Below are 23996 nucleotides of genomic sequence, written 5' to 3' on the forward strand. Positions count from 1 at the left end.
CCAAGGCAAGAGGCAGAGCTGCTTAGCGACCATTACCTCCATAAATAACCTTTTCTCTTTTTAACTAAATCATCCACTCCATTATTTGCATCAGGGCTTCTTTTCAAAGCACTTGACCCTTTGGACTCATCTGGTACACTCTAATATTTATGTGGGACCAGCCCTCAACACGAAAGAAGGTTTTTTTAATATGAATTTGCATATCCTGTCAAGGACTTTTTCAGAACACTTTCATTTCAAGGTAAAATGAAACTTACAGGGAAGCAGAGAAATGCTTCACATTTCAGTTTAAAGGAGGGGGGTAATGAAGATGTTAAAAAAATAAAAATTTTTTTTAATTTTTTTAAAAGGAGGGGGTAATGAAGCAAAAGACAAGGTTAATTATGACACTGGGGCTTTACAATGCTAAAAATATACTATATATGAAGGAGCTATGGAAGCTGTGTTCTATTTCTACGTGTCCTTTACAAAGAGCAGGCTCATGGTATCTGCAAATTTCTTTTTTCATTATTAGTTTTTATTGGAGCTTTATTAGTTTTATCGTTGCTTTACAATGTTGTGTTAGTTTGAAAATTTCTAGTAAAGATTTTTATTTGAAAAGCGTTCATGGTTGTATCTAACTGAAAGGGTTAACATTTTAGCCTTGTTATAAAAATAGTATGATGCTTGTCATTAAAGTTCTCTCTCCTTTTCCTCAAGCCAACCCTGACTTTGAGCATGCAAGAGTGGGAACAGCCAACGGAAATTGGGGAAGCACTGGGGTCCTGTTTGCATTCGCATGCTCGCCCAAATAGAGAAACGTTAAGATGTTATACTTCCCTGTGCTGGGAACACAGCCTTAACTGGACTAGAGCAATTTATTTAAGGGCTTTATTTAGGTTCCCAACAGCTTTAGGAGAGTATGTATGATGCTAAGTTTCCATTCAACCCCTTTGATGTCTATGTCAGAGTCAGATGGCAGCAATGGGGCTCAAACCTGGGGTTTCTGTACCCAGCTTTATACTTGTTCACCCACCACTCTGGGTGCCACTTAAGCCTGGACTTCCTTTTAATTTCAGAAACTTCATCTTAGGAGTCCTTCAATGTTTAATTCCACCAAGGGCCCTTTCAATCTTCTTTATTTCCATCTAAAAGGAAAAAAGAAATGCGGTGAGACTTAGAAAACCTAGTATGAGGTAACCCAGCCAATCAGAGGCCTGTCCTCGCAAGATGAATAGAAGCACTCTATCCTCTTCATCCAGTCATTTCTGTTGAGCTAACTAACCCGGGGGCGCCTGGGCCCACGACGTCACCCAGATGCGGGTAGCTCACGGGGGCCACGACTAGCTCTTCTTCTCAAAACTGACCTAAGTGATCAAATTATTCTTATTTTCATGATCACTTTCATTTTTATCATCATGAAGAATGATTTTTAAATAGCAACTCTGAACGAGATGCTGGGGACAATGCATCCTTAACTCAAGGGGTCTGCAATATCATTGGGGACCTAGCAGATAGAATCAAAGATAAATAACAATACAAGAAAGCATAATAGTATCATATTCCCTCGGGATCTTACCATGTAAAACCTGGATGTGCCTTTACTGGTCACACACCCTCATCCCTCACTTTATAGATGAGTAAGCAGATTTATTTTTATGTAGTCAAATTTTTTGATGTTTTCTTTCAGACTCTGGGGTCGTTGCTGTTGGTCTTCGTTTGTTGTTGTTGTCATGCTTAGAATGACTTTCCCACTTCAAGATTATAAACATATTTATCTGGGTTTCTTCCAGTACTTTTAATGTTCAATGTCTTACATTTAAATTTTTGAGCCATATGAAATTAATTTTGATGTAAAAAACAAGGTAAGACTACAGCTTAATTTTTTCTAAGCTTTAAGCCAGTTGCCCAACTTTATCTTAATAATTCCTTTTGCCATTGATGTGAATTTAATGTCCCATATGTGCTTTTTTAAAAAATTAATTTATTTTTATTTTTGGCTGTGTTGGGTCTTTGTTGCTGCGCGCAGGCTGTCTCTCTAGTTGCGGCGAGCAGGGGCTACTCTTGGTTGCGGTGTGCGGGCTTCTCATTGCGGTGGCTTCTCTTCTTGTGGAGCACGGGCTCTAGGCGTGTGGGCTTCAGTAGTTGTGGCACGTGGGCTCAGTAGTTGTGGCGCATGGGCTCTAGGTGCTCGGGCTTCAGTAGTTGTGGCTCCCAAGCTCTAGAGCGCAGGCTCAGTAGTTGCGGCGCATGGGCTTAGTTGATCCGCGGCATGTGGGATCTTCTCAGACCGGGGCTCGAACCCATGTCCCCTGCATTGGCAGGCAGATTCTTAACCACTGCACCACCAGGGAAGTCCCTCCCATTTGTGCTTTTACTTAACTTTGCTATCTCCTCCTTTTCACTGATGTACTGGCACTATGCCATTGTAGGCAATGCAGCGTTTATGATGCGTTTATAGATCGAGAAGAGGAATCCTCCCTTTGTTACTTTTTCATTCAGAAGTTACCTGACTAAAAAAAAAAAAAAAAAAAAAAAAAAAAAAAGAAGTTACCTGACTATTCTTACCAGGGGTCTTAACCCAGTCAGATCCAATACCTCATTTTTATGAGAGATATCTGGTCATGTACCCTTTACTATCCAGAGGAGATGACATTTATGGATAACATAACCCTAATCTTTGTGATAAATGAAAAATGCCCAGCTGTGGCCTCTAGCCCTAATAACCATCTATTTCTCTTCATCTAGTTACATCTTCTTTGCATCTTCCAGGGTCCTGAGAGAAAACAAGTGGCACACTCGGAGTCAGAAATTGATGAGTTTAGCAAAGTGACTATTCCTAACAGTGTGGACAGGATTTAGGGACATCCCCAACAATGGTGTGGCGTTTCACGGGTTGAGTCTTCACAGTCACAGGCTTCAAGTGGCAAGGCGAAGGAACAATTAGTGGAATTCAGGAAGAGTGGCCGTGAGGGGGGAGCATCACCTGACCAGAGCATCATTGCAGGGTGGCAGCCATCCCACAGCATTGGAGAGGGAGGGAGCCCAGGGGTAAATACTCTGACCTTTTCCCCATTGGGCAAACCCATCCAGAAATCTGCCAGCTAGTGATGAAGTTTGTACAGCTCAGCCTCTCGGGACACAGAGCCGGGTGGGAAGGCATGGAGCGTGGATTTGAGGGGCAAATGCATAGCAAGCAGCCTGCTAGGTAAGGCATCGTTGTCCCCTGCCCGTCTATCACCTGCTTTGTTCGCAAGTGTTTCATGTCAGTCTTCTTCCCAAGTATTTCATATTTTTGTTGCTGTTTTGCGTGGAATCTCTCCTATTATCCATCTGGATTAGTTATTGTTTATATGTGAGAAAGCTATTGATTTTTACATATTGATTGCATGGCAAAGTGGTTTGCTAAGAGGGCATTTGATTTTTGCTTGTGTGACTATCACTTACATGGTATGTGACCTGGGGAAAGTCCAGTATCTTTTCTGCATTAATTCCATTACTTGTTTAAAAAAAAAAGGATAATAAGATATTTACTTCATTTTTTTAGTATTTAATGAGATCGTACATATCAGGCAGTTAAAACAGTGTCTGGTTCATAATAAACTCTCAATAAAGATGACTTATTATTGTATCTAATAGTTTTTCAGCTGATCTGGGGCACTATTGACTTTTCAATTCAGTAGATTAACCCTGATGGCTGTCAGCTGTTTTTCTTGTGACACACTTGGCAGTTTTCAAATTCTCTCCAGGGCGACTAGGCGGAGTAAAGACCTTTAAACATAACTACTGATATTTTGACTCTACCTCCAAAAGGCACCAATAATCAGTTCAAAAGGGAGCGATTCTCCCGGGAACCCCACTTTGAGAAGCAGGTTTTACATGACCCTGGACTGCGAGTGCAGCTGCCCTCGTTTCATTGAAGTGAGGGAAACAACTGGAAGCTCTGCCACTGCTTAGAAACCAGAGTCCCGTTCAGCTGGGCCTAAGACAGAATGAGGGAAATTTAGGCGTGTCTCTAAGATACTTGTAGAACAGTGGTCCTCAATCTGGGGCACTTTTGCGCCCCGGGGGATATTTTGCAATGTCTGGAGATATCTGTGATTGTCAAGGGGCAGTGCTACTGGCATCTAGCGGGTTCAAGTCAGGGATGCTGCTAAACATCTTACGATGCCACAAAGAATTATCTCACCAAAAATGGCAGTAGTGCTGAGATGGAGAAACTCCTAGAAAAAAGGAGATCGATCAACCAGGTTGCTTGGATTTAGACATGACATTGCCCCGATTGTGGTGGTAGAAATAAGAGGAAGCTGCTGCTTCTGCGGACCTCATGTCTGAGATAGCTTAAATACTCACGCTCCTCCCCCCCAACCCCTAACCTTGTCTTTGCACTTGGAAGCTCCACGGCTGGCAGCCTGGAGTCTCTGTGACTCTAGGTTTCCTGCAGCCTATCTCTCCACTTCAGAAGACTCCAGACCTCGAATCACTCCATGCAGCCGAGAAAGGTATTTTCAACACTGGGACAAACTCAGATCATTTAAATAACTAGATCTATGAGCCATTCTCAGAGAGAGGGGAGGGGAGGAGAGGGAACCCAAATCACATGCAAAAGAAAAATTTCTTTTAGAATCTAATGAGTTTTTGTAGTCTCAAATGTCGTATCTTCGAAGATAAAGTAGATTTTTTAATAATGTTAGAAATGGTTTTCTGGAGTGCGTCTCTAGTCTAGATAACTTTCAGGAAGTAAATGCTATTAATAGGCGTTTTCAGCAGCATGTCTTAGAGCCATGTTCCCAGCACGCTTTGAAGCTTCAGTACTTTGCTGTCTCTGAAATGTAAAGTTTGGTGTTTTCTCTTTACCTTAGTTGATGCTATTGGGTCCATCTCAGGCTGATCTTGACACCTCTCATGCTCTGCTCTCTTCAACCAGACCTCTCTGTTTCATTTTGGAAGAAGACTAGAAATGGTAAGTACAGCTAAGAGATCCCTAAAAAGTGTTATCTGTCATTTTTTTGTGGGAAGAACTGAAACCGGCCGGCAAGAGAGATGTTTAAGTATCTGTACTTCGGTTATTTGCTGAGGGAAACCTCTTCCATGATCTCTCACAATCAAGATTAATCATGGGGGTATTTTGTAATTTCAGATTAATCAATACTTGCTCTGTGCAACTTCCGATAGGAGTTACTGCATCCCACCCTGAGGAAGAGTGGATGTTTGAATTGGGGAAATAGCTTCTATGGGTCTAACTTTTTTCACGTCACCTTTTCAGCTTTAAAACTGTAGAAATCACTGAAGTTCCTTTCTGCTTTTTCTAGCGTTTGGTGGCGTCTGAACGAGTATGTGTGTGTGGCAGCAGGGGCAGACGGGCAGGAATAGGAATACAGGAGCCTGGGCTCGCGTACGGTCACAGAAAAGCAGAAGCAGACCGGACGTAAAGCAGTCGGCGAAATGGGACCTTAGTACAGGATTGGGCTCAGTTCCACATACAGCAGAGACACGTGGGGATTTATAGGCCAGGAACAGAGTGAGGGTCAGTGGTTGGAAAATTACTAAGAGGAAACATCAGGGTTAGGGGGCGTTCTGGCTGGACCGACCTGACGGGGTTCTTGCTGAAAGCAGGCCAGGGAGATGGGATATCATCACCTGGGGGATGGTAGGGATGAGAGACTTGATCAGATAGCAGGGATGATCAGATAGCGTGGTCAGGGATTCTGGCTAAACTGACCTAACAGGATTCTTGCTAAAACTGGCCACATGGACACAAAAGCCCACAAATCAAGGCCTAGTGACTTAGAGAAGGCTGACTAAAGTTTAGTCGAGGAGAGAGTCTGTCAGTGCTGGCTCTCCCAGTCACTAGCTGGGGGACCTTGGGCGTATCACCTCAGCCCTCTGAAGCTCAACTTTTTTTGGCTATAAAATGAGCATTGCTGTACCTCTCCAGTTGCCTTGCAGGGCCATTGCAGGGGCTCAGATAACAAAATATATGTTCAAATCCTTTGCAAGTGCTGTGCGTTATTAGGTATGCCTAAAGTTCTTCACAAAAAGACATCAGTGGCCTTTTCTTGAAATTATTTTGTCACCCCAATTAGACGCAATGGAGTGCCTGCACCAGGAACCCACTCTGACTTCTAGATCTGAATGTTGGCGCCTGGGCTCATTTCGTGTCTAAGGTCTAATGAAGAGTTAACCACAGGGCACTATGTTACAAAAGAAGCAACCGCTTAAAGTTTCATTTCCTAGAAACGCAGATGTCTATTTTTATGCCAACCCATGCCCGCATCTGCCTTTGCCCCTTGAGGGATGGCATGGTAGGGTTGATCGTAATAAACAGAGCTCACATTTATTGACCACTTACTACAAACTGAGCATCATGCTAAGGGCTGGATGTCTCTGTGTCGATTTCACCCTCCAAACAGCCTTGTGAGGCACAGAGGAGGGAGCTGGGGCTTCAAGAGGGTTAAGAGCTTGTGATCTTGGCTGGGCAGCTCGACTCTGGTAGCGAGACCCCTCTGCTCTACCTCGACCAAGCTGGCCCGGCACACGCTTCCACCCGGGACACAGTCAGTCACCGTGGGCTTCAATTATGATAATTTACTCCTGAAAAAAAATTGGGATATCTTTTATAAGGAAAGATATGAAAACAACTTTTAAAAGAAGAAATAGAAAAGACCAAAAAGCATAGGAAAATTATTCAATCTTATGAATACTTATAGGTCAGACCCTTTGATATGGAAACTCCACTTCTAGAAACTCTTAAAGAAACAATCAGGGATGTCACAAACAATTTACGAAGACAGTCTATGCAGCATGGCAAAGAGAATATCTCACGTCCAGTGTTGGGAAGGGGTTAATTAATTGTGGTCCACCCATTAAGTGGAATGTTATGTAACCATCAAATCATATTTCTTAAAAGAATAGTGAATGACATAAGAAAATACTCATGATATAATGGTAAATGGAAAAAGCAAGCTAGAAATTAAGTATCGTATATTCCTGATGTTTTTAATGCACGTACGAGACACTTACTAAATGTTGGTTAATCTGTGATGACGGTTTGCCTGGGTAAATGGGTTACCTATTTTTCTTAATAGTTTCGCAAGAGAGCCCTGCGTTCTAACCATTTGACAGTTGAGAAATCAGAGACTCAGGAGGGAAAGTGATTCACCAAAGTCAGAGAGCACTTAGGTGGTAGAATAAGGATTTACAATCAAACCTTTCCACTGGCGAAGCCCCCGCTAGTACTGAACTGCTTCTCACTGTGTGAAATCGATGCAGGAATAGGGAGATGAGTGTTAGAGGGAACATGCCAAAATAACAGTAGTTAACTGTAGCAAATTTCTTCATCGCCAGAGAGATAATAAGGAATTCGTTTACTAAATTAATCAAAATTGATGGTTTAAAAGTAGGGAAGATGGTGTTGAAATTAAAAACAGTCATTACAGATGAACCAACCAGTGTCTTTGCACCCCACGAATAGATCATTGATATCTCTGAAGCCCACCAAAGTTTAGGCCTGGGATAGCAAATGATGGCCGTGGGTCATATCCAGCCTGCCACCTGTTTTTGTATAGCCCACAAACTAAGAATTTTTTTAATCTCTTTAAATGATTGAAAAAGTCGAAGGAAGATACTGTTTTGTGGCCCATAAAAGTTACATTAAAGTCAAATTTTTGTGCCCACAATAGCTTTATTGTTAGTGTATTTGTTTACATATTGTCTATAACTGCTTTTGCGCTGCAGGGACAAATCTGAGTAGTTGTGACAGAGACCATGTGGCCTGCAAGACAAAATATTTACTGACTGGCCCATTACAAAAAAATGTGCCAATTGTGCTTTATGTGAAAAGGGGGACAGGGTATAATGTCAAGTAAGATTTAATATCTTACGGTCTTTGGTGCCTGTTGTGATGCATAGTAGCTGTTGAGTTCCTAATTTATGTAAGACAACTTTATATCATTTTACTCTTTTATTTTGAAAGCTAGGTCTGTTGGGCTAAAATGGTAGAAGGGAAATGATACAAAGTCTCTTTATTTAAGTAAGTGGGTTATATCCTTGTACTTAATTTTTTGGTTGTTATATAATGAAACTTTGACGTCCATGGTAATTACATTTTACAGAGGTTAGCCTATAATTAGGAATATTTCAGAATTTGCAAAAAGGGGATATTTGGTCATAAGTCTTTTAGGGAAATTCCCAGTGGAGGCTGACCTATAAAACAATAGCACATAACTTCCCTTATTCTCTGCCCCTCCCTTAGCCCCTAGGGTGATACATACAATGCACATCTAGTTTTCAAACAATTCAGTGTCATGGCAACATGACAAAAGGTTAGTGAACTCAAATTCAGGGGTTTCCCACAATTGCTCCCCACTCCTTGCCTCTTCCAGGTTTCTTTCTCCTGATTCTCCAGTTGGCCATCACCTCTGGTTCAACGCAGCCCATCCATTTACGGGATCCCCACCGCGCCATGACATCCTTTGCTTCCATAGATTGGTTTCAGTGACTCCCTCCACCAGAAATGCATATTCCAACACTTCCTTTTCAACTCAGGCAACGTGGCTTTTTTTCTGCTCTGTGATCTTAAAAATAGATGGGAGGAGTAGCTGAGGGCACCTAGCTGTTGTCCCCTGAAGTCTGGCTCATAGTAGCCCGCAGGTATGTTGGCCTTCAGACTGGCTACTGGGTAGATGAGCGGAGGATGGAGAAGAATTTTGCTGCAAGTCATTAAATCTAACCAGATCATAGCCATGCAAAATTATATAATAAAGACCAGAAGGGGAATACCGATGCAATACAGAAAGGTGAGAGGTTCTACCTGCCACCAGGTAATCACACCCAACTTCGTCTTCCTGGAGGGCTCTCTCCACCTTACCCTCTCCTACCCCCAGCCCCTCGTGCCGGCTGCTCACTCTTAGCTGATAACCCAGCTTCCGGCTTCCCTGACTGCATCAGAGAATTGGAAGAGCAATTGGGAGAGATGGCCCACCGGCTCCCCTCTGCTTGTGTGCCCGCCTAGAGCTTCTGCACCCACCTGTCCTGCCTGACCTCCTGTCCAGTTACCCAGATCGTGTAGCAGATCCCCCCAAAACCCACTGGCTTGATACCACCACTGTCCTGGAGTGTTATGTGTGGCGGGCCCACGGGTTGACTGGGTTCACTGAGGCGTCTGTGGCGGTGGGTGTGTCTGCCACTTGCAGTCGGTGTCTGGGGCTGGACTCACCCCCGCACAGTTCTGGTGCCTGGATGGGGAGACTCCACAGCTGCAGGCTGCCACTGGCTCCACGTGGTCTCTCCAATATGGCAGCTGTGCTGTCCCCAGACTTCTTCCAAGGCTGGTGGCTCAGAGCTCCAGTTCAAGTGGAGAGAGAGACAAAGAGATCACGAGAGAAGGAGTGCTTGGTGAGGTGGAAACACTCCCACCTTTTCTGTCCCAGCCTGGCAAGTCCTGCAACATCGCTTCTTCGGCTGCTCTCCTCCAGATACGGAAAAAAGCCTGCCCAGGTTCAAAGGAGGATGGGAGATAGGTGAACCAATTTGCAGACTCTTAAACTAAGGATGGAATTTTTATAATCCTTGCCAAAGCCAGTCTCCCCGCTAGTGCGCTGGGTCACCTCCCTGCTTTCCTCCCCTGTCTCTCCTGCATCTTCTTCGGCATTATTATTCACGATGGGGGTTTGGGGAAGTTTCTTCCGCACTCTCACCAGCATTACAACATGCTGTTATGCTTGCCATCCTCAGATACATCCTCTTGACCCTCTTGGCCCCGGGAACTACCACCGGTATCTTTGTTCCCAGAAATGTTTGCTGCCGGCAGCTCCTCCCCTCACATGCTTCCAAGAACTTGGAAGTCATATTTGCTTTGGCTTCACCTTCAGAATCTATCCAGTATCTGGCAAGTTCTCACCACCTCCACCCCTGCCAGCTGGGGCTTTTGCTTGAATTACCGTAATAGCCTCTTGCCTGGTCTCCACGCTTCCACCCTTCCCCTCGTTGTCTCTTTCAACACAGCAACCAGCATGATCCTTCTAACATGAAGTCAGACCGTAGCACTCTTTGGCTGAAAACCTTGCCATGGATCGGCCTGCCGCTCCTTGTTGGGATGGCCGAATAGGCCCTGTAGGCATCCTCGGCGTGGGCCTGGGGCCCCTCCCTCTTTGTTTTTTAAATTGATTTATTTTATTTATTTTTGGCTGTGTTGGGTCTTCGTTGCTGCGCACAGGCTTTCTCTAGTTGCGACGAGCAGGGGCTACGCTTTGTTGCTGTGCGTGGGCTTCTCATTGCGGTGGCTTCTCTTGTTGCGGAGCACGGGCTCTAGGCGCGCGGGTTTCAGTAGTTGTGGCACCTGGGCTCAGTAGTTGTGGCGCACGGGCTTAGTTGCTCCGCGGCATGAGGGATCTCCCCGGCCCAGGGCTCGAACCCGTGTCCCCTGTGTTGACAGGCGGATTCTTTTTTTGCCTTTTTTTTTAAACATCTTTATTGGAGTATGATTGCTTTACAATGTTCTGTTAGTTTCTGCTGTATAACAAAGTGAATCAGCTATATGCATACGTATATCCCCATATCCCCTCCCTCTTGCGTCACCCTCCCACCCTCCCTATCCCACCCCTCTAGGTGGTTGCAAAGCACCAAGCTGATCTCCCTGTGCTATGCAGCTGTTTTCCACTAGCTATCTGTTTTACATTTGGTAGTGTATATATGAAGATATACAGATGGCCAACAAACTCATGAAAAGATGCTCAACATCACTAATTATTAGGGAAATACACATCGAAACTACAGTGAGCTATCACCTGACACCGGTCAGAAAGGCCATCATCAAAAAATCTACAAACAATAAATGCTGGAGAGGGTGTGGAGAAAAGGGAACCCTCTTGCACTGTTGGTGGGAATGTAAATTGATACAGCCATTATGGAGACCAGTATGGAGGTTCCTTAAAAAACTAAAAATAGAACTACCATATGACCCAGCAACCCCACTACTGGGCATACACCCTGAGAAAACCATAAGTCAGAAAGAGACAGGCACCACAGTGTTCATTGCAGCACTTTTTACAATAGGCAGGTGGATTCTTAACCACTGCGCCACCAGTGAAGCCCTGCTTAGACCGTTGTGAAAGAACAGCAGCCTCAGGTTCTGGGGGTCTAGGAAGGAGCACTGAGGTCAGTTAGCTCAGTCCCCATAGTGTGTAGATGAGAAAATCAAGGTTTAGGAGAATTCAGTCAGTAGGTGTTCATCAGAGCGGTTGACTTTCTTTAAGTTTAATTTTTATTTATTTTTTATTGAAGTATAGTTGATTTACAATATTGTGTTAGTTTCAGGTGTACAGCAAAGTGATTCGGTTATACATACATACGTGTGTGTGTGTATCTATATTCTTTTTTCATTCTATTCCATTGTAGGTTATCACAGAATACTGAGGAGAGCTCCCTGTGCTGTGCAGTAGGTCCTTGTTGTTCATCTATTTTATATATGGCAGTGTGCATCCGTTAATCCGCTGCTCCCAATTTATCCCTCCCCCCTTTCCCAAGCAAACCATAAGTTCGTTTCCTATGTCTGTGAGTCTCTTTCTATTTTGTAAATAAGTTCATTTGTATCATTTTTTTTTAGATTCTACATATATCATATGATATTTGTCTTACTTCACTTAGTATGATAATCTCTAGGCTGACTCCTGATCTGACTTTGAGTTCACAGGAGTTAAGCCCCAGAATACATAAACATGAGAAGTCAGACTAATCCTGGTCTTCCTCTAACTTGTTGCAAAACTCAAACCACTGAAACTCATTTCCTCCCTCCTGCCATCTGTCCTTCTGTGTCCTCAGATTGCATCCGTGTCAGGAGCTTGCAAAGTCTTGAAGCTCAAAACAGTCAGCAAAGCACAAAGTTAGACTCATCTAAGTCCATGTGTTTTCCTGTTAGGAGTCATAGCTCTACAACCGTAGACATTCTAGCAGGAATCTAAAATGGATCTCACGTCAGGAGAATACACTTTTGAATACAGTCCTGCCACAAAAATGAGGCATCTAAGGGGACACGTGTCGCCTCTTCAGAGGGTTGTGTATTCAAGCTTCTGTTTGAAGGGTGGGCAGGCAGCCTTACCTTTAGGCCTGACTAGCCCCCATCCCACAAACTCTTCTTTCTCCCCTGCCGTGGATTTCCCTGAAAGCAGAGAGTTCTCTGCTTGGGAATATACATGGCTTCTGAGACACAGCAGTGGAGGAATTTGGTTCCTAATTGGGCAGGAATGGTGTCTAACTCATTATCATTCCCCTACTGCATCTAACATAGTGCCTTGCATGGAGGAGATTTATTGAGAGAACAGAACACCTGTGCATACAGAATCAAACATTCCCATTTTTACCATAATTAGCTCACAAATTGAGCATCCAAATTTACCCAGTGTATTTGCATGTGTAATTAGCTCTGATTCATGACTAAAGCCGGGCCTATTATGGTGTATTATGCTATTTTACAAATCAAATTCCTGAAAGACTTATGTTTTGGGCAATCACTGCCAAAAAAGCAAAAAAAACAAAATAACGTGGATTATTTGTATGAAATGAAAAAAAAAAAGAGGCCTGGCGTTATGCTGAACGAACGCTTACATTTGAAAATAGCATTAGTTGAAGCGAAGGTCCTAGCTTCAGTCTGAAGCAGGTAGTTGCCCATGGCTTGAAAGGAGAAATTTCCATGGGAATAAAGGAATATTTCACATTTTAAAATCATCTTCTCAAGAATATCTTTTCGTTCTTAAGCCTCAAAGGTATTATTTCTCTGTAAATAACAAATTTAGAAAGGCTTTGTTCATTGACTCAGGTTTCTTTCTCACCTGGTTGATCAGGGTCCATCTGTGAGTTCCAGGCAGCCTGCGCAGAGAGCTGAGAGAAGGCTTGCCTTGCATACAGCGTTCCAAGCACCATTTGGGCTGGGACTCAACGACTGAGTATAAGACAGGGACAGTCCCATCCTGGCTGTGCCTGTTCCCAGGAGAGACAAATGAGCTCTGTGCTCTCACTAGGGTTTCGGGCTCAAGGGGCCAGAACTTCTGAGAAGGCAGATTGCCTAGAGCTCTTCTGCGGGTGTGCTTCCCACAGCCTCCCTCTGACTGCATCCCCTTTGTCCTCTGTGGCTCTTTTCCCATTTCAGCCCTTCTTTTAGAGGCCCCCCAACCCTCCTGGTCTCTCCTCGTCCCCTTGTCAAAAACCTGATCTTTGGAAAGACTTTGCTATTTATGATCATTGAGCCTTCCATGGGATTTGAAGAATGTTCAAAGCCTTGATTTACTCAGCAGATACTTACCTTGTGCTCAGGAGGTGGCAGGCATCATCATCACAAGTAAAGACAAGTCCGTGAACCTCCGAGTGTTTAGCACCTAGAGGGGGCGATGGGTGAGTTGATACCAAGACCCCTGGAAAGGTAGGCTAGCAGGATGGCTGAGGGCCAGCTCTGTATCTGAGTCGCCTGGATCTTAGAGCTAATTCCGTGTGCAAGTGGAAGGTTTTGTCTAGACCAGGGGCCTGAAAACTATGAGCTCTGGACCAAATCTGTCCCACCACCTGATTTTGTGAGGTAAGAATGGTTCTGACCACCTTAATTCGTTATGTTCTAAATAGTTATTTAAGTAGCCACATAGCAGCCTCAATTTGGTCTACAATATTGGCTGTCTGGCCCTTTACAGAAGAAGTTTGCCAAGCCCTGGCCCTGACCAACACTGTCTAATAGAACTTTCTACAGTGATGGAAAAAGTTCCCGTATCTGCATGCTCAAATACGGTAGCCATGAGCCTGATGTGACTTTGAGCCCTTGAAATATGGTTAGTGTGACTGAGGAACTGAATTTCAAAATTGCACTTAATTTTAATTCATTTAAATGTAAACAACCGCATGTGACTGGTGGCTATCACAATGGCCAGAGCAGCTTTAGACCATTTAAGTCTAAAGATTCTGTATTCTCTCAGCGTTCTTCTCTCTGAATTTAATCAACTTCCCAGAGGCTGTCTGAGTCAAGAGGAAGGCAACACTCTTAATCAGATTTTTTGGGCCCTGGACTGGCGTTCACTGTCTGCTAGAAAATGCTTAATGGAAAGTGCTCGAAAAATGCATGAGAGCATACACTTACTTCCTCTTCAAGCTGTATCTGTGACATCTGCTGTTGTTTGGGGTAAGGCAGTTGGCTTTTTCAACCCCACAAGGCCCCAAATTAAGGAAGTCTTAATCATCTTTAGAGTTTAGGCTGCAGGCAGAGAAAACCTCACTTAGCAAAGCTATATTTCCTTCTATCCCTGCTTGCAGAACTGGAGCTAAAGTTAGCCTCCCATTCCTGCTAGGCTAACTTCAACCCTATAGGTCATTTCTCTCATAAGATTGCCTAGAACAAGAAGAAGTCATCAACACATGCCATCATTATGAATATTGTCAAACCATTTCCCCTAAGAGTAAAGTTGCAGTTGGCATTCTGGGGATGTCATGTACAGCGTGGTGACTATAGTTAATAATATTATACTGCATATTTAAAAGTTGCTAAGACAGTAGATCTTAAGAGTTCTCATCACAAGAAAAAAATTGTAACTATGTGCAGTGATGCACGGTAACTAACTGTGGTGATCATTTCACGATATATACATATATTAAATCATTATGTTGTACACCTAAAACTAATACAATGCTATATGTCAATTATATTTCAATAAGACTGGAAAAACAAAAGTCACAGTTGGCAGGTATTCTGCCTTCCAAGATAGCATAGGTGACAGTTATATCAAGTGTTTCTGTGACAGCGTAACATGGGTCACTAGTTTTTTAGTTTCCAGTACCTGAGTCTTTCTTTCTTTCTTTTTAAATTAATTTTATTGAAGTGTAGTTGATTTACAATGTTGTCTTAATTTCCGCTGTACAGCACAGTGACTCAGTTATACATTAATGTATATGTTCTTTATCATATTCTTTTCCATTATGGTGTATTACAGGATACTGAATACAGTTCCCCATGCTCAACAGTAGGACCTTGTTGTTTATCCATCCTATATATATTAGTCTGCATCTGCTAATCCCAAACTCCCAGTCCATGTCTCCCCTACCCCCCCTTGCCAACCACAAGTCTGTTCTCTGTATCTGTGAGTCTGTTTCTGTTTCATAGATATGTACATAGATATGTACATTTGTGTCATTCTAAATTCTACGCCACTAAAATTAGGTTTGCAGTCATGCAATAGAAATTCCAATTAACACTGGCTGAGCATAACAATCTTGTGATTTCTCATAAACTCCTAGAAGTCAGCAGTTCAGGGCTTTTGTTTCCACTTTGCTCTATGAGGTCATGCAAGGATCTCGATACTCTGGATCATCTACCTTGTTGCTTCACCAACCCTAGCACATTTTCCTCATTTGCATCATTCCAAGATGGTGGCTACAATATCCATATTACAAGAAGCCAGATGGAAGTAGACAGGAGGAAGGGGAAGAGTCTCACTGTTTAAGGACCTGTCCCAGAAATTACACATCTCACTTCCTCTCCCATCACATTGGCTTTAACATAGTCATATGGTCATCGCTGCAAGGGAGTCTGAGAAATATAATCTTTTTTCAGAGTGGCATATGCCCAACTCTAAATGGAGATTCTATCACTATGAGATGAAAGAAAGGGGAAAAATATATAGATATAGAACAATCTCTGGAGCCTCTGAGAATAATAAAAGGAATTGGGAGTATCAGGAAATACTCCTGGAATAAGAACAACATACAGTTAATCTACACATATGCAAGTGGCAGCATCTCATCTGGAAAGAACTAATGGTGTTCCACATTCTATTTTATTTTATTTTTCATTTATTTTTAAATTTTGGGCTGCATTGGGTCTTTGTTGCTCCGCGTGGGCTTTCTCTAGTTGCAGTGAGCAGGGGCTACTCTTCGTTGTGGTGCACGGGCTTCTCATCGCAGTGGCTTCTCTTGTTGCGGAGCACGGGCTCTAGGCAAGTGGGCTCAGTAGTTGTGGCTCGCGGGCTCTAGAGCGCAGGCTCAGTAGCTGTGGTGCCTGGCTTAGTTGCTCCGTGGCATGTGGGATCTTCCCGGACCAGGGCTCGAACCCGTGTCCCCTGCACTGGCAGGTGGATTCTTAACCACTGTGCCACCAGGGAAGTCCCCCACATTCTATTTTAAATCTGTATATTTTTTCCCTCCTCCACTAGGCTTTGAGCTCTTTAAGGACAGAGATTCTATATCTGCTGCCCCTAGTAGGTATCCAATCAATATTCATCAAATGAAAGAATGAATGAGTCAGAAGAATTCTGATTTTTTTTAAATAAATTCTTTCTCACCAGATACTTGGTACAGTTTCAAGCTAAAGAACTGTTGGGGAATTTTCTAGTCCAAGCCCATTGTCTTGATCTAGGAAGGTTGTCTGGGTCCTTGGTATCCCATATTGCTATTTCTGTGTCCATCATCCTCTTGTAGGGGATCTCCTCCTGAGCACGGTGCCCACCTCTGAAGGGTACCCAGAGAATGAACTATGAAGGCAGGGCAGGACCCAGTTCGTCTAACCTCCATCTGGAGTTCTTTTCACAACCTCACATGTAATCAGTGAAGTAGGAGATGAGAGGAGAAGGCAACTGCTTCTGTCTGGGTTGACCCCAGAAAGCTTCTTGAAGAAGATAGGTTTGAACTGGGCATTATAAAAGCAGAGCTTCCTAAACCTTTCCCCCCCAGGGCAAGGAACCCCAGGGCAAATAGAAGAGGGAGAATGTGACCCCTGAGGAGGCTGGGAGTGTAGCCTGAAGGAACCTACTCCAAGGAGAAATTTCTTTTAACTATTTTGCTCTGTTCCACTATTCATTCATGTATGCATTCATTCTTTCATTCATTTATTTAGCAAACATAATGCAGCATTAAGTGCCAGACATTGTCTTTTATGAAGACACACAAGACCCTGCTCTCTTGAAGCTTACGTTTTCATGCAGAATAGATGTAAAACAAGTAAGCACGTAAACCAGAAGCACATAAATGATCAACAAGATAATTTCTGATGGTGCTTAAGGCTATGAAAGAAATAAAGCAGAGTAGTTTAGTGCAGAGTACATATACCTCTCTGTGCCTCAGTTGACTCATCTGTAAAATGGAAATGATAATAGAGGTCTACAATTCCAAAATCCCCTAACTGAAAGCTTTGTCCTGATTCAGTTGATGGCAAACACGACTTGATCTGAACTCATTTGGAAGCGCATCTTGACCTGAACCGAATTATGTAGTAGTAGCAGTAGTTGTTGTTCTTCTTCTTTTTTTAAAATCCCACTTAAGAGTGGACGGTCCTGTGCTTCACTGCACAGATTTTTTGTGTGTTTGATTATGAGATGCTGCCCCAGACTCCAGTTGGAGTATTACATAATACGAGGTACATGCATCATATTACCTTCTACGATCCGAAAAATTCTGAGTTCCAAAACACATCTAGGTCCAAAGGCTGTGGATAAGGGATCGAAGACCTCATGCAGTTATTATGAGGATTAAATGAGTTCATATATGTAAAGCACTGAAACCGTTGCCCAGCATATGGTAAATGCTACCTAAGTTACCTACTGTTCCTGCCTTTATCACTATTCTTACATGGGAGGGTATTTAGAAAAGTTGCCTAGAGACGGCCTCTCTGAGGATGTGTCATTTAAGCAGACAGCCAAGGGATGAGAATGACCTGGCTGTGGGAAGAGGAGGAGAAAGATAACTTCGGGAAGACGGAACAGCAAGTGGAGTAGGGTTGGGGTAGCAGACAAGGAGAAGAGTGGACAGGTGCGAGAAAAAGTTCAGAAATAAGGGAGAAAAAGACTTTCTGATTAATTTTGCATTGGTTGTAATTTATAATATGTCCATGTATAGAGGCTGCGAATGTCACAGTCATGGTCTCCAGTGTGTTAAGGTCAGTGGTTTGCTGGACCCAGCTTCTGGGAGTGGGATCGGAAGAGGGCACCTGGTTCATGATTTGTCTTTGTCATTTATCCATTTGGCCCCCGCCTAGACCTCCCTGGTCCTTAATATCACGCTTAGCAGCATTACTTATTGCCTTTTGATAGTGGGATTCATGAACCCATCACATCTTCCGACAGAAGCATAGCTGAGGATGGGTTCAGGGTCTGGGATCCTGTTATCAGGGACCATACAAATAGCTCACTGTACTTATCCCCTTTCCCTCTTCTAAAGCCCTTCCCCCGCATCTTGACTTAATCCCTCTTCCCTGAGTGGTGGACGCTTTTCCTGAATCTTTGAGTAAGATTGATGCCCAAGGAAGATACACTATTTAGCTGAGGGCTTCCCATACTCCCGGCCTTTGCCACATCTTCCCAGGGATCTGACTGCTCCAGATTGAGAAGTACAGCCTTAAAAGATAACCAGAATTCTGGTGGGTGGCAATGGTAGGGAAGAGGACTCCAGGTGGAGGGGCTTGCAGGTCAGGGAACTGCAAGCTGGTCTTGGGCTCAGTGATTAGAGAAGCTGGTAGGGGAGTTGTATGAGGTCAACCTAGACGAGGAGATGGAGCCAAATTATGGAAGGCTTTGGACACCGTGATCAAAAGTTAGGGCTCGGGCTTCCCTGGTGGCGCAGTGGTTGAGAGTCCGCCTGCCGATGCAGGGGACACGGGTTCGTGCCCTGGTCTGGGAAGATCCCACGTGCCGCGGAGCGGCTGGGCCCGTGAGCCATGGCCGCTGAGTCTGCGCGTCCGGAGCCTGTGCTCCGCAACGGGAGGGGCCACAACAGTGAGAGGCCCGTGTACCGGAAAAAAAAAGAAAGCTGAGGGGAAATTTTGTTTATTTACCCTCCATTGGAGGAATTAAGGGAAGTAGACACTTGGTTTATTAGATATCAGTATGACTGGTTGATTCAGTCAATTGGGAGGACAGAAGCATTAATGGAGCTGGAAGTCTGCTGTAGAGACACAGGCTGGATCATTCCATGGATAAACACCAGTTAAATGAAAACCAGTGTTCTGGAGGAAAATACTGCTACAAGTCCTGAAACTGGAGAGCAAGTCTGTGGTTAAACCACCCTCTACGCAGGGGAAGCTCGAGTTAATATGATGGTTAGTAAAGCTCTTCAAGAGTGTCCCATGTTCCCTTTTAAGGTCTTTCTTCCCAGGGTGCAAGTGTCTCTCATGCTAAACCTGGATGCCCAAGAATCGCCATTAAGAGTAGGTTCCCACATGTCTCAGTTGGCCTGAGGGAGTCTTAGTTTATGCCTGTAGTCTTGGCATAAATTATTAACAGCCCCTCCCTTTTCCTTCCCATGAGTATCCTGTTTGATCAATTGGGGGTCACCCAGGCAGTGCCCTGACTCTCTACCCTCCCCTTTCCAAATTTGTGTAATATAAACCCAATGTGTAGGGAGAACGTTCATCCCCAAATCATCTCGGAGATGATTTCCAAAAACAGTCGAAGAGGAAAGCCCGGCTTGTAGATAGTAGTGCCAAAATGGCGGGAGTTGTGCGACCTTGGACAAATCAGTTAATATCGCTGAGCTGTGTCTTAATCTGTAAAATGGGGGTAATGGATCACCTTTGTTTCCCTCCTTAGAATATTAAGAGGCTCGAGTATTGTGAAGGACTCTTCTAATGTGTACCAGAGCAGGCTTAACAAACAAACATTAACTGCACTAAAGTTTTTCCTTCCAGATGTAGCTGCATTTTAACATTCCTTCACCCCCGCACACCCCTCTCAAATTTCAGACTTCGGCAGCTAATTGATGGCTCTTCCATTGCAGCATTCTAAATAACAGTGAATAGGAAAACGCTGCTTCTCCCAACTTAGAAGCTATAATACTGAAAAGCTAAGATGCTAAAAGCTAAATATGTAACTAAGTTTTTTATGAACCTCAGTAATTGACAACTACAGTCATGGGGTGGAGGTCGGGGTGCTGTTTAGACCGGTGAGAACCATCAACCCGGACTGTTTAGTTTCAAATGTAGCAAAAGAGAGGCAGCAAACGGGAATTTTAAATTCTGATTCTTGGTGTATTTTAGAAGGGCGATTTGTTCTTTCTTATACTTTCAGGTGTTTCTAATGTGGACCTCGAAGAGACAATTTCTCATCCTTTTTAACATGATCCTAATTTCCGAACTCCTTGGGGCTAGATGGTTTCCTAAAACTCTGCCCTGTGATGTCACTCTGGATGCTCCAAACGCCCATGTGATCGTGGACTGCACAGACAAGCATTTGACAGAAATTCCTGGAGATATTCCCACCAATGCCACCAACCTCACCCTCACCATTAACCATATAGCGGGTATCTCTCCAGCGTCCTTCTACCGGCTGGACCACCTGGTAGAGATCGATTTCAGATGCAACTGTGTACCTGTTCGACCGGGGCCAAAAGACAATGTGTGCACCAGAAGGCTGCAGATTGAACCCAGCAGCTTTAGTAAACTCACTTATTTAAAATCTCTTTACCTGGATGGAAACCAGCTTCTAGAAATACCTCAGGATCTTCCTCCCAGCTTACAGCTGCTGAGCCTTGAGGCCAACAACATCTTTTCGATCATGAAAGAGAACCTAACAGAACTGGCCAACCTAGAAATACTCTACCTGGGCCAAAACTGTTACTATCGCAATCCTTGTAATGTTTCGTTTTCCATTGAAAAAGATGCTTTTCTAAATATGACAAATTTAAAATTGCTCTCCCTAAAAGATAACAATATCTCAGCTGTCCCCACTGTTTTGCCACCTACTTTAACTGAACTCTATCTTTATAACAACATCATTGTGAAGATCCAAGAAGATGATTTTAATAACCTCAATCGACTGCAAGTTCTTGACCTAAGTGGAAATTGCCCTCGTTGTTATAATGCTCCGTTTCCTTGTACACCCTGTGAAAATAATTCTCCCCTACAGATCGACCTAAATGCTTTTGATGCATTGACAGAATTACAAATTTTACGTCTACACAGTAACTCTCTTCAGTATGTGCCCCAAAGATGGTTTAAAAACGTTAACAAACTTAAAGAACTAGATCTTTCCCAAAACTTCTTGGCCAAAGAAATTGGGGATGCCAAATTTTTGCATCTTCTCCACAACCTTGTCCAATTGGATCTGTCTTTCAATTATGAACTTCAGGTCTATCGTGCATTTATGAATCTGTCAGATGCATTTTCTTCACTGAAAAACTTGAAAGTTTTGCGGATCAAAGGCTATGTCTTTAAAGAGCTGAGAAGTTCATACCTCTCCCCATTACATAATCTTTCCAATCTTGAAGTTCTTGATCTTGGCACTAACTTTATAAAAATTGCTGACCTCAGCATATTTAACCAATTTAAAACATTGAAATTCATAGATCTCTCAGTGAATAAAATATCACCTTCGGGAGATTCAAGTGAAGATGGCTTCTGCTCTAGCATGAGAACTTCTGTAGAAGGTCATGGGCCCCACGTCCTTGAAGCATTACATTATTTCAGGTATGATGAATTTGCAAGGAGTTGCAGGTCCAAAAGCAAAGAGCCTCCTTCTCTCTTGCCTCTTAATGAAGATTGTTACAAGTATGGGCCGACCTTGGACCTAAGTGGAAATAATATATTTTTTATCAAGTCTTCTGAGTTTCAGCATCTTTCTTTCCTCAAATGCCTAAACTTATCGGGAAATACCATTAGCCAGACGCTTAATGGTAGTGAATTTCAGCCTTTGGTGGAGTTGAAATATTTGGACTTCTCTAACAATCGGCTTGATTTACTCTACTCAACGGCATTTGAGGAGCTACGCAACCTGGAAGTCCTAGATATAAGTAGTAACAGCCATTATTTTCAATCAGAAGGAATAACTCACATGCTAAACTTCACCAAGAACCTAAAGGTTCTGAAGAAACTGATGATGAACAACAATGACATCGCTACCTCCACCAGCAGGACCATGGAGAGCGAATCTCTTAAAATTCTGGAATTCAGAGGCAATCATTTGGATATTTTATGGAGAGATGGTGATAACAGATACTTAAAACTCTTTAAGAATCTGCTGAGCTTAGAGGAATTGGACATCTCTGAAAATTCCCTGCGTTTCTTACCTAGTGGAGTTTTTGATGGTATGCCTCCAAATCTGAAGACTCTCTCCTTGGCCAAAAATGGGCTCACGTCTTTCAATTGGGGAAGACTCCAGTACCTGAGCAATCTAGAAACGTTGGACCTCAGCTACAACCAACTGAAGACTGTCCCTGAGAGATTATCCAACTGTTCCCACAGCCTCAAGAAACTCATACTTAAGAACAATCAAATCAGGCACCTGACAAAGTATTTTCTACAAGATGCTTTCCAGTTACGACATCTGGACCTGAGCTCAAATAAAATCCAGGTTATCCAAAAGACTAGTTTTCCAGAAAACGTCCTCAACAATCTGAACATTTTGTTTTTGCATCACAATCGGTTTCTGTGCAACTGTGATGCCGTGTGGTTTGTCTGGTGGGTTAACCATACAGAGGTGACGATTCCTTACTTGGCCACAGATGTGACTTGTATGGGACCAGGAGCACACAAGGGCCAGAGTGTAGTGTCTCTGGATCTATATACCTGTGAGTTAGATCTGACTAACTTCATCCTGTTCTCACTTTCCATATCGGCAGCTCTCTTTCTGATGACGATCACAACAGCAAGCCATCTCTATTTCTGGGATGTGTGGTATAGTTACCATTTCTGTAAGGCCAAAATAAAGGGCTATCGACGTCTGATATCACCAAATTCTTGCTACGATGCTTTTATTGTGTATGACACTAAAGACCCAGCAGTGACAGAGTGGGTTTTGGATGAGCTGGTGGCCAAATTGGAAGACCCAAGAGAGAAATGTTTTAATTTATGTCTCGAGGAAAGGGACTGGTTACCAGGGCGGCCTGTTCTGGAAAATCTTTCCCAGAGCATACAGCTTAGCAAAAAGACAGTGTTTGTCATGACAGACAAGTATGCAAAGACTGAGAATTTTAAGATAGCATTTTACTTGTCCCATCAGAGGCTCATGGATGAAAAAGTGGACGTAATTATCTTGATATTCCTTGAGAAGCCCCTTCAGAAGTCCAAGTTTCTCCAGCTCCGGAAGAGGCTCTGTGGGAGTTCTGTCCTTGAGTGGCCAACAAACCCACAGGCCCATCCGTACTTCTGGCAGTGTCTGAAAAACGCCCTGGCCACAGACAATCACGTGACCTACAGTCAGGTGTTCAAAGAGACAGCCTAGCCCTTCTTTGCAAAATGTGACTGCCTAACTTACCAAGGAGACACTCGGCTGCCTAGATTGGCTCATCCGTGTCCCACCGAAAGAGTGTTTTAAACTTTTCCAAGCCCTGAGATTGCCCATATTGGAGAGGAGTCACTGATATATGACAGAGGAACTGGAAAATTGGGATTTATATAAGCGTCAAGTCATCTTTCTTAGCTCTCTCTGTCTCCATTTGCAGTTGAGTCTCTGCCTTCTGCTCCTGTATAAAATACTGTTGGGAGAAGGATGGCAAGTAGAGGACATGGCACTTTGATTCTCCTGGAATTGTGATTATTACATAAACACACAGTCACTGAATTGAGAAGAACTGCATTTCTACCCTTAAGAAGTACTGGTATATATGGAAATAGGGTAAAAAAAAAAATGCTCAGGGTCTACCTATATGACATTAAAATGCACCAGAGTTAATTAGTGGGAATAAACCAAAAACAAAAACAGTTAACTCCTCAGCCAATTGCTTGAGTGTAATCTAGCACCCCCTTCTGTGCAGACTGAGTGTTGGCACCCAACAGGTGGTTGCTGCTCAAGGCTCCTCGCTCGTTTCCCCTGGGCCTGTTATTGGGTTCTGTGGGGAAATAGAAACATCTTTGCCATTGATGGACATAGTCTACTTACAAATGGGAGAAAAATAAAGTGCTCTGCCTTTATGCAAAATGATGCTCTTCACCTTTGATGATAATTTACCTGCTTAAATATTGCTGTGGACTAAATGTTTGTGCCCACCCCCAAATTCATATGTTGAAATCCTAACCCCCAATATGATGGTATTAGGAGGCGGGGTTTTTGAGAGGTGATTAGATC

The 23996-nt window shown here is 43.4% G+C and overlaps 1 protein-coding gene across 2 annotated transcripts; it reads left to right on the top strand.

Annotated features, from left to right (window-relative positions):
- The first annotated feature begins 4330 nt into the window (after window positions 1-4330).
- TLR7 (toll like receptor 7) lies at window positions 4331-23647 on the top strand. Of its 2 annotated transcripts, XM_065900741.1 has the most exons (3): window positions 4331-4481; window positions 4842-4942; window positions 20004-23647. In XM_065900741.1, the coding sequence occupies exons 2-3, from the start codon at window positions 4940-4942 to the stop codon at window positions 23151-23153; spliced, it is 3153 nt and encodes a 1050-aa protein (XP_065756813.1). In that variant the 5' UTR covers window positions 4331-4481; window positions 4842-4939; the 3' UTR covers window positions 23154-23647. The 2 variants fall into 2 exon arrangements, with proteins under 2 accessions (XP_065756813.1, XP_065756814.1); XM_065900742.1 differs by lacking the exon at window positions 4331-4481 and having other exon boundaries at window positions 4758-4942; window positions 20004-23573.
- The last annotated feature ends 349 nt before the right edge of the window (window positions 23648-23996 follow it).

The sequence above is a fragment of the Phocoena phocoena genome, chromosome X, assembly GCF_963924675.1.
Source record: "Phocoena phocoena chromosome X, mPhoPho1.1, whole genome shotgun sequence".
In the NCBI taxonomy this organism is placed as follows: domain Eukaryota; kingdom Metazoa; phylum Chordata; class Mammalia; order Artiodactyla; family Phocoenidae; genus Phocoena; species Phocoena phocoena.